The sequence below is a fragment of the Chroicocephalus ridibundus genome, chromosome 4, assembly GCF_963924245.1.
Source record: "Chroicocephalus ridibundus chromosome 4, bChrRid1.1, whole genome shotgun sequence".
In the NCBI taxonomy this organism is placed as follows: Eukaryota; Metazoa; Chordata; class Aves; order Charadriiformes; family Laridae; genus Chroicocephalus; species Chroicocephalus ridibundus.
The window spans coordinates 28,023,719-28,034,411 of NC_086287.1; the positions used below are offsets into that span (position 1 = coordinate 28,023,719).

At 48.7% G+C, this 10,693-nt stretch overlaps 2 protein-coding genes across 3 annotated transcripts; one reads left to right on the plus strand and one right to left on the minus strand.

Annotated features, from left to right (window-relative positions):
• Positions 1 to 336: 336 nt before the first annotated feature.
• NOXRED1 (NADP dependent oxidoreductase domain containing 1) lies at positions 337 to 6,190 on the plus strand. Its single transcript, XM_063331788.1, is given in 8 exon segments — positions 337 to 384; positions 488 to 636; positions 1,638 to 1,810; positions 2,859 to 2,980; positions 2,982 to 3,043; positions 4,736 to 4,791; positions 5,030 to 5,252; positions 5,899 to 6,190. Coding segments are annotated over 8 exon segments (1,125 nt in total).
• Positions 5,846 to 10,549, minus strand: SAMD15 (sterile alpha motif domain containing 15). Of its 2 annotated transcripts, XM_063332333.1 has the most exons (3): positions 10,394 to 10,549; positions 10,135 to 10,233; positions 7,424 to 7,690 (listed from the first exon to the last, which is right to left on the minus strand). In XM_063332333.1, the coding sequence occupies exons 1-3, from the start codon at positions 10,538 to 10,540 to the stop codon at positions 7,424 to 7,426; spliced, it is 513 nt and encodes a 170-aa protein (XP_063188403.1). In that variant the 5' UTR covers positions 10,541 to 10,549. The 2 variants fall into 2 exon arrangements, with proteins under 2 accessions (XP_063188404.1, XP_063188403.1); XM_063332334.1 differs by lacking the exon at positions 10,135 to 10,233 and having other exon boundaries at positions 5,846 to 7,690.
• Between the last annotated feature and the right edge of the window lie 144 nt (positions 10,550 to 10,693).

Sequence of the window (10,693 nt, forward strand, 5' to 3'; positions counted from 1 at the left end):
AGGCTGGGCTGGTTGGTCACCTCCAGGGCTCTGGTCTCACTGCCCACGACCATAGGAAAGCTGAAGGCGAATGCAAAAATAGCTTTGAACTGGAAAACTGAACCACTTGCTGAAGATTTGATTTTTTTCATTACTTCTAAGCCTAGGAGCAGCTCCAGTGAAGTCTGTCCCAAGTACTGTGCCTGCAGCTTGTGGGTGGCTGGGCTTCAAAGCCCAGCTGGGACTTGTTTACCAGGAGAAATGTAGCATCAGACAGCACGGGTTCAGATGTCCACTGATGCATCTTGTTCTCAACGACTGCATTGCATGTGGGGACCAGCCACTTTTATAGGTCCCATGTCTGCAAGGAGAAACCCTGAGAAGGGCTGGGGTCTCACACTGCAGGTACAACCCTGGCAGGTGCTGGGATGGACTGTGATGCTGCGTGGGTGGCGGTCGTGTCCTTCTCCTAAATTCTTGCTGCTGATGCTTGTCCTTCTGGGTCAAGGTGTGGGACATTACAGAGCCTTTCAAGTCCTCTCAGGCTGATGAAGCAGTCAGTGAGGAGGCCTTGATGCATCTGACGAGGTGCTGCAAGGGGCTGGCAGCGAACACGTGTGCCCATGCCATCTTCTGCAAACTTCTCCATGACCTCAGGTAAGGTAGAAGTGAGCTCCTCACCGTTGGTAAAATGTGCTGGTTGGGTGACGTAGTCATGTCAGGGGGAAACCTTGACGTGCTAAGCTCTTCCCAAACTACTGCATCTTTACTGAGCTAAAATGTGACACAGGCACATCACTGGTCATTCTGTTGTTGGTCTAAACGGCATGAATGTGTTACTGGGAGGACTGGGGAAGGTGGCAGGTCTCTGTAGGGAGATTCTTGCTTGGTTCGCACCAGCTTTGTATGAAGTTAAGCATTATATAGGTGTTCCTACACAATGCTACAGTTTGCTAGCTTTTTATCTGGTTTTGCGCAGTTACAAAGCTCTCCTACTGTTTATGCCCACGCTTGTTAGTTACTGAACATCTGTATTTGTATAAACGCACTGTCAATCACTCTTAAATCATCTGGACTAGCTTTCCCCTGAGAAAACCAGGGAATAGAGATTGTCTCTAGCACCAAATTGGGGTTTCATCCCAGAAACCTTGTAGTGCCCAACGCTTCTGAGTTGTTCCTGCCACTAGTCTATATGATTTATACTGAGGCAATTGTCCTCCACTAGCAAGTGCTGTCCCGTGTCCCTCGTCAGCCGCAGCCTCTGCTGTCACTAGTCTAGCCTCCTCGTGCTGACTTGTTGCTGACCTTGGCCATCGCGTGGGTTGGTGTGTCTGACAGGTATCAGCTCTCAATTGCTGAGCTGCTTCACAGTTAGCCTCAGCGTGGGTGGTGTGTTTTGGGATGGGGACACCATGCTCCCTGGGATCTAGCCCCAAGCCCCATGGATGCCGTGCACACCAGGCTGCAGCCATCAGCCTCTGTCTCTCTGGCAATCCCATTGGAGAGCAGGGGTGGGAGTTGGTCTGGATGCAAGGAGTGGGGTTGGGATGTGCTATCTGGACACGTGGCATGGGACCCTTCCTGGAAGGTAGGACCACACATGGTCTGGAGAAACCGTGGCTTGAGATGGGCTGATGCCAGCTTCTCTGTTTCCCCAGGCAGAGTGGGAGTGAGAATGGTTTGCTGACTTCCCTGGGGGACGGCCATGGCCTGAAAGTTGGGATTATTGGCAAGGGCCACCTTGAGAAGTAGATGGCCTGAGTGCTCCTGATGCTGAGCTGTGCTCTGCAGTCCAGTATCCGTGTTTCCACCAGGCACCCTGAGAGCCTGGGTAAGTGCTCCCCAGCCTGGGCCTGGAATTGGGGCTTTTAACTGCACTTTTTTCATAGCACTTCAGGCAGAACTCACTAAATAATGTTTTTCTGCCAAAAATATTGGAGGTATGGAAACACCAGTTTGTTTTTTTTTTTTATTGGGAAGCAGAGGATGCTGTTGTAGGAAAGACTTCTATTTGATTGGAAACCCACTGTTCACCAAACATTAATTTAGTTGTTCACTTGTTTTTTTTACCAGTCCCATCTGAGTGTGGTGGAGACATTAACCCTGTTCCTTGAACACTGGCTAGTTTAAGGCACATTTTAGTTTAGTCCCCCCTATTTTTGTGGCTCTTCAAGATTCTCCTTGTCATTTGCCAAGAGCCTGGTTGGTGACTGAGACTCCAACTTTTTAAATATTCACCCAACAGAGAAAACATCTTCCCAAATGAGCGGCAGTGCTGAAATGGAGACGTCCCTCTCCTTGTTTCATGGCTGCAGGGTCAGTTGTAGCAGACGAGCTTCTCGCTGGGCTCTGAATGGCCGGCCAGGAGAGGAGATCAACCTGCAGCATTACAGCAACTTTGCATATAAACTGTCAACTGCCCCAACTCTTACATGAAACAAGACAAGTGGGGAGAACGGTCCTCCGGGGAGATGTTTGGAACAATAAAATCCTCATTCTAATCATCTCGGGGCAGAGAGGAAGCAGGGATTATTAAATGGCTTTTTATAGATCTTGAAAACTAGCCAGATCCTAAGGCTCGGCTGTTTCAGCTAAAGGCTTTAAATCAGCCTGCGTGAACTGGGGCCAGGCAGCTGAGCTCCCTGCATTCCTGGCAGAGAGGCTGCCTCTTCTGTGTCACCCTGCTGCTGTCCTTTGCCATGTAGAAACGGTGATGGGCAGCAGCCGAAGTCCCTCTGTGCCACTTTGGGCTGGCAGCCAGCCGTCCCAGCCTGGGAGCAGCGGCTTGTGTTTCACCTGCGTGTGGCAGCGGAGGTGCCGGTCGGTCACCTGTGCTGGTTCTGTGGGCTATTCAGTCCCTTTCTCCTTGCTTATCGCAGCAGAGCTGCAGAAGCAGGGGCTCACGTGCTGTGACGACAACGCTCAGCTGGTGGCCTGAGCAGATGTTGCATTCCTCTGCTGCCTCCAGTCATACACGCCGTCCATCTGCTGCATTGTTCGGCCTGCCTGCCACCCAGAAATCTAGCATTGTGCACAGCCTTGTCACCGCCGTCCCCCTCCTCAGGTAAAATGGACCACGTCACTCAGAGCCTGGACGTGCTGCAGTTGTTTGGGACCTCATGGGGCGAGCACGGCGCATGTGCTCTGGCTAAGCCAGAACTGTGCAGGAGCGCAGCTCTTACTGCCTCTCACAATTTTATTGTGAAACGTCATTGCAAACCTTGTCACTGTTAGTCGCTTCCCCAGGTCCCCAACTGCTGGAGTCAGGGGAACACTTCAGAGTTTCAGCTTTCTATTTGTCTAGCGGAAGTTGTAGATTTTGTGGCTATAAAGCTGAAAACATGATCAAAAGGAGTCAAGGGAGCCCCAGATCAAACACAGTGCTGGCATTGAAACCCCGCTCCTGCCAGGGCCTCAGATTATTGCTGCAAGACAACGTCTTGTGAGACAGTGCAGGAAACAAGGTGCAAAGGAGCAGCCTCCAGTCTCCACGGTCAATAAAGCAAACCCACCGCATCATGTCTCACTTTAAGCTGCTGCCGTAGCTCTCCCAAAGCTCTGAGTGCTGGGGCATGAGCTGTACCCCCTGCTCCTGACCCCAGGGGGTGCCCAGCCTCTGAGGTCAGGCCAGTCTTGGGCTCCTGCTGAGGTGACCAGTGAGGGGCTAGACGTGACGCTGCTCTTCTTCTATGGGCAAGGCTGTTTACAAGGAAGGAAAAGATTTGCAGATCCTGCAAAGGATAACTGCTTCCTCCTCCTTACCAGCTAAACCTGGTTTCTGCCCCATCGGCTAAACCTGGGTGATGCTGGCTGTTGATTGCAGGGCTGAGGGAGGGCGGACAAGTAGTGGGGATACAGCTGGAGAGGGCCGAGGAGAGGAAAAGGTTGGAGAGGTCTTGCTTGAGGGAATCTGCCTGCAGTGGGGAGGGACCTGGACCTCCACGTGTTCCTGCGCTGCTGCAGTTGTGGTATGACCTATTTGTACTGGGGGAGAAAGTGCAAGGGATGATTTTTACACACCCTCTCCCCTGCCCCCCGTCTTTTTTTTTAAACAGATCACTACATGGCAAAATTAACAATCCTACCGTGGCCATCTCTCCATTGGCAGTGTTAAGGCCCATGGATTAACTTTAACACAAGGCAATGAGGGTCCATCAAACAGGAAGAACCTTTCTAGCTGGTTAAGATGGCTGTTTGAAAGGAGGCATTATAAGAAATGTTAATGGGATGAATCTCAGCAACTGTTGACTCAGCCATGGATGGTGCAGTGGGATATTCAAGGCTGGGTCTGGAATGGTGATTTTGTTAGGAGTGCAGCGTGGGGAAGAAAACCCTCCTAGAGAAATCCTGCCACCGTACAGCGAAAGCTGGAGAGGACACAGAGCGCGTGGAAGGGGCTAGTCATGCACGAGAAGCGGGTGGGCAAAATGAGGCAGTATGCATCTCCTTCACCAGTTTCTCTGATTAGTGCCCCGGGGGGCACCCTGTCTTTCGGGAGCACTGCTTTCCTTGTACCTGCCACCAGTTTCTAATGAGCTACCATTTCCCTTCATGAAACAATAGTAGCTCTGAGGCTAAGTCAGTGAGCAGGAGCTGAGATATACACAGTCCAAAATCTTTTTCTCTTCCCTCAGGCACAACTTCTGTTTCCATGGACGTGCTGTTCCTATTGCCAACTGCTATCTCTGTCCATCGCAGTTTCATTATACACTTCTGCATGCCCTTCTAATTCTTCAGATGCTGAATGCTCTTAAAGGAGCTACGGTGTTCATCATGCCGTGATGGCTGAACAGGTATACGACTTCATATGCAGTCTGTAAAGGACTCCTGTTTACTCGATGAGAATGAGCTACAGAAAAAGCAAGCTATACTAGACTTGTTACTATTAATTTCAGCATTCCTCACCTAAAGTGACCCTAGATCAAAGGTTTCAAATAAACCAAGTCTGATTGATTGCCAATGCAATTCTTCACAGGAGTGGGAGATGAGAGTATCGCTTCACACCTGTGTGCACACTGGTAATTGACATTTGATTTTGTTTGTCCTGCAGGGAAAATAAGAGTCAATGCTGAATGGCTGGTGGCCGTTTTCTGCGCAGCTCTGAACAGCAGCACATGGCAGAGCCTGCCTCACCAGAAGGCACTGAAATTACTCAGTGACCTCTGTTCTCCTGAGTGCTGCCCCATCTGTGCAGAGCAGAAAACTTCCTGACCGCAGTTTGTGTGCAAGAGTTTTGTCAACAAAGGTTTTGGCTCTTCAGTGACTCAAGAGGAGTAAGTAAAGGGCTGAATGCTGAGGCACTGCTTGTCCTGGCTTCCTCTTTGCTCTGAAACGTGCCTCATCCCACAGCTGAAGCATGGGCTGTCTTGTTGGGTTGGAAGGTGCTGAACTGTGTGTTGCCTTTAGGACCACATACGTGCCGGGGAATGTTGCCTTAGATGATGTTTTAGCAATAAAAGATCTGGACTATCATCTCTGAGTTATTTTGACATTGGTTCCTGTTTGGCTATTTATCAGGGTTGTCTCGAGCCACTGATCAGGAATGGGGCACTGGATGCAGAAAAAAAACCAAAAAACTTATGGGAATATCTAGAGAGGAGAGTCCTTATGGGTAACAAACTTATGGTAGTTGATGGAGAAGCTTGTTGAGGATGTTAAGTCGAGGGAACATTGCTTGAGGGAAAGGAGTCCTGCTTGTGCAGGATTGTTATAGAGCCATTAGGCTCAGTTTAGCTCCACGTGGCAGAGTAATGCCTGGAACACTTCCAATTCAAGTCTCTGAGTCCGACTGTTTCTCAAAGATCCAAGAAAGAGACTTGTAGTCAGACATTGAAGAAAACCATTATTTATTAAATTATTAGCATGCTGCTTTGGACTGTTATTGCCCATAAGTATTTCCACTTTTTTGCCCCTTCCCAGAGCCTTCCCGTGGTTTGACCTGAGAGCTGCTCAGCTGACAGAGCCTCCTTTTACCCAGCTGCTAGAAAAGAGTGAGCTTGTCTGATGCCATCTTGCTCTACCATACCAGGCATCCTTTGGAGACTGGCCTACAAAGCAATGGGGACTAATCGTCACCAAGACATCTCTTACTTCAGCTGTAATGGAGCCTGGTGTAACGTTGGATGACAAGTCTCCATTCTCCACAGCCGCTTCTGACATGTCCTCAGAAATCCCAGAGGAAAATGCTGACTATGATTCTAAATCCTCATAAACTATAACAAAGCCCATGACAGAATGGTTTGCTAAGATCTCACCACAGCCCCCTCAGGGGACTCAGGGGTGCAAGAACGAGCATTGTTCACTCTTAGACACTTTAAAATGTTCCAGCCAGTAACCCTACATACACATTTGCTTTTACAGGTGTCACTCTCTAGACTGCTCAGCGAACTTGCTTCTCCCTGGCTGCCTGAGTCTTGCTTTATTTTGGTCTGAATTTGCTTATTACAGTCATCTTGGCCAACTGCTTCAGTTTCCCTGGTTTCTGTTGCAGTTTCAAGAGAAAACTGAAATACAAAAACCAAATTACAGTTATTTTGTAGTGGCTATGGTGTAGCCACCAAATAGGATTGGGCCTGGTCTCTATTTCCCCCCCCTCCCCACCATGGGGGGATCTCAAGGAAGCCATTGATGCCAGACAAAATAGTAAGGATTTAGTCAGGCGCACTCCTTCTGTTGAGCCAGGCTTTAATCAGCACTTATTCATGTTTCCTTGCTGGTGATAATGCACCCACCGCCACAGACTACGTGATACTTCTTTCATGGAAAAAGGACATAACTGGATATTCTGTCCAAATCCATTCAGGACAAAGCATTTTTTTTCCCCATAAGTGCTCTAGTTCAGCTTACAGTATTCTCTTATACTTCGTGCCGTCATCTATCACGTGTTTCACTACTGTTTACTATGACAAACTACTGCCTGGTTTTGCCTCACAGGAAATCATTTCTGTGGTGAGGCCAGGGATTAGTTATAACTGGGCCCCTCGCTTAATTACGATTGCCAAGAGCAGCTGTCACCGCACCTGTATACCAGTTATTGTGTACGCCATTTACCTCACGTGTGGGCTTTACAGTGAGCCCAGTCTGCAGACACTAAAGCCTGGGAAAAATCCATTCACTTGAGCTGCAGCGAAGTTGTTATCAATCGCTGGTAATTAAAATATGTCTATGATTGGGTTTTGGTCTTTTTAATCAACTGTGAAGCAGAAGACAGACAGTGGTACACTCTGATTTATAGCTTCTGCTTCACTTAGTTCCTGGAAGCAAACAAAGGATTGCAGAAAAGAGCCAACGTGGGGCTGTGTTTGCTGTCATCAAATGGCTGAGAGCTGCAGTGGCCTTTTCTATAATCGAGACAAGATGGAACTGTACCTCCTTGGACAAACTGCCAGGTATATTCTGCTGTCCCTGCTAGCTTCTTACAAAGGTGGAAGTGCAATGTGAGTCTCTAATCCTGCCTCTGGGTGCCCTGCGACACAGGGAGAGCATCTGCTTCTACCCCAGCCTGGGCTCGTTGGAAAGGAGGAACTGTAGCATAGGGCTCCAGTCCTGCTTCTTGGACAAATCGTGGGAAAGTGAGAGCATCTGCCTTCTTTCCTGATCGGGACTTTTGCTCCAGGAAGAGACCCATGTTGTCTCTGTATGGGAGGGCAACGGATCTGTTGAAGAGAGGGTCCTCAGTCCCCAGCAATTCTCGCACATGTCGTGAAATCTCCTGAAATACAAGGCAAAATACCAGAAATTCTCATTTTACAGGGCAACAGTTGATCCCATTCAGTCTGTGCCAGAGCATCAGGGAAAAGAACTGAATTTTGGAACAGTTTCACGCTTGAAGTTGCAATTTGAGGGAGATCTGAACCCATGAGCCCCCAGTGACATTGTAAAAGCACAGCAGACCGCTCATTCTCCAGATTTACTGTGGGGGTTGGCATCATATCTGGACTCTTAGTAGCACAAATATCTCTGCTTTCCTTTTTGCACTTGCAAAACAAACAAGTTATGGGTGAATGAGCTGGAGTCCATTCTGCCTAATGCAAAAACATTGCTGTTTGCTAAGTTATATTGTCAACAACAGAGTCTATACACAGAAGAGGTGAAAAAACTAATTAAACCAATCAGCCATACTGCTCACTAAGAAAATGATGGGTGACTGGCTGTCTGAGCCAGCTGGACCTGTAACTGTCAGCGAACAGAGCCTTGCCATTACTTTTGAAGTCACTTCTGAGAATGTAACCTTCTGATTTGACTGAAGCTTCAAAATACAATTCACAAGGTTTTACTGATCTTTCACAGCATTTGCTCAAAACCTTCCCCCAGCTTTGGCTTGACTCTGAAGAGCAGTATCCTACTTTGTGTGATATCAAAAGACACCAGACTAGTATCTTTAGTGGTTTTGATATCTAAAATACCACTACAGTGGAATTAAAACCAGCAGTAACTTCCCTTGTCTATGCTGCGTAGCTTCCAAATAATTCACTATGTAGTTCTCTACCAAACTGCCATTTCCCCAAAACTGCAAAAAGTTTCAGTCTCACTGACCTGATGCTATCGCATTTATTTCTATAGTAACTATCTCGGTTTCAACTGTTCACAGCCTTTCATCGATATTTCTTGTTGCGAAGCTGATGTGCCCAGGATTATGGCTTTAACTTTGCACCTTCTCTAGTACACAATCCCTGACAGACCCAAAGGGCCACATCCTGCTCAGAGCTCCTCATACTTGGATTCTATCAGAGTAAAGTTCTTTAAAACACAAAGAACTATCAGGATAGGGCGTGATCTTCAAGGACCCTCAGGTTCCACTGAAGTCTGTGAGATGTTCACAATTCACTTTCAAGCTTTGGAAAACATTACAGAGACAGTCTCATTTCCAAGCTTGCTGCAGTATGCTGGCTACTGCTTATCCTAGCACTGAGGAATTTCAGTTTCTACAGGAGGAATAGACTATATTCATATCCATATGATATCCGTAACTTGTGGCTTAGTGTTTCTCAGCAGTTAAACTACCACCATACATAACCCCTATATCCCAATGCGAGGGTGAGGCTTACAAAGCCTGTAAAATTAATGACATCTTTAGTAAGTGCAAATGACTATAAAGGCTGTATCTGCCCTTACTAGAAATACGCTTGAAGGGCTGCCATCTGAAAAATGAAGCCATGTAATTTGATGCCTTCTCCTCCAACCAACAGGCAAAGTCATGGCACTAGTCAATGTTTTTAGTGGCATATTTCATCTCAAACAAACAGTTAAGATTGTGCAGCCAGACAGAACTGTGGTGAAATTACTTTTTGGTGCTCTAGAATAAAACAAATAGTGTTTTACTCTAGTCATTGGAGCATAAAGATTTTTCTCTCTTCCTGGTTATTTGAACTTCTACCTTGTGTCCTCTGGGGAAAGCAACTTCAAACCGTCATATGAAACAAACGATTTGGCTCTGTAAATGTAGCCCCAAGTCCCTTTGTGTTTTCCATTAGGGAGGGGAAGGAGGGTAATAAAATCTAAGTTCAATCTCCTTATTTTCTGAACCTTCAGGAGGCTTTGGAAGGCCAGATTGTAGCCCTGAACTTCAGTGTACTTAGCTTAACTATCAGTGTTTGTTAAAGAAAAGCGGTAGGTTTGAAAGGAAAATGATCACACAGTTACATGTTTATAAAATGAGGAAGAGATGGAGATGCTGTTTGTGTTCAGCTAAGTGTAAGGCAAGGAAGTAATAATGAGTTACCATTCTGCTGCTTGAGATTGGTGGCTCAGTTGCTGCAGGTTAAATTGCTGACTAGATTTTTACAAGTTCTACAAATGAGGAAGTGGAAAATTACTGAAAAGAAATTCTGAGGGATATCTAAGAAAGGTGCGCATGCATCTTGCTAAGCAATTTCATGGGGCAAGAGGAGCAACATAGGCTTAAAGAAAGGCTAAGCGCTTGTGATGCACTTATGGTGCTCCAGAGAGGAAGCCTGCGATCTCCAGACGGCTAAGGATTTATACCTGAAAAGTCTCAAGAAATATAACTGTTCGGCTGAACAACATTAGTTGCCCAGTTCCAGGCTCACTCTTTGGGCGGACAGGCTATAGCCTAGCTGGCTCGCAGGCAGAAGGGGTCAGAGCTGGGCTCGGAGGCGCTGAGGCGGCAGCTCGGGGACCCGCAGCCGGCCGCACCTGCATGTGGCCGAAGTCGGTGACGCCAATGGCGGGCAGCCTGGAGCAGTCCACAAGGATGAGGCGGCGGCCGGTGATGCCGTTGGCCCTGAAGCACTCCTGGGCAGGGAAGCGGAGGGAAAGGCGGGTGGGCAGCGGCTCGCCCTCGGCCACTACCGCCCCCGCCCCCGCTGTTCACACACACTCGCGCACACACACAGAGTTCAGGGCCCGCCCTGAACACAGGGTTCAGGCTCCGCCCGGGCCGGCAGCCCCGCACCTCGTACTGGGGGAAGCCGAGCTGCACCACCCACTCAGCCACCTCCGCGGCGCTCCAGGCCAGGAAGGGGCAGGCGGCCCGCGGCCCTCCCGCGCCCTCGGGCTCGGTTTCGGGCTCCGGCCCCTCGGGCCTCGGCCTCTGCTCCATGGGCGCCGTCCCCAGGTAACGCGTCCTTCCGGGCCCTCGCCCCTATGGCAACCACCACTTCCTGGAGGCGCACCCCCTCTTCCCTTCCGCCGCCCCCTCCACGCTGTCGTTCCAGCTCACTGCCCGCGCCCGGGGGCCCTGCGGAACTAGTCT

Coding starts and splice junctions, on each gene's coding strand:
- SAMD15 (XM_063332333.1), bottom strand. CDS start 10,540: ATGGAGCAGAGGCCGAGGCCCGAGGGGCCGGAGCCCGAAACCGAGCCC. Junction 10,234..10,393: donor TCGGCTTCCCCCAGTACGAG/GTGCGGGGCTGC, acceptor TTCCCTGCCCAG/GAGTGCTTCAGGGCCAACGG. Junction 7,691..10,134: donor CCGACTTCGGCCACATGCAG/GTGCGGCCGGCT, acceptor CTTGTATTTCAG/GAGATTTCACGACATGTGCG.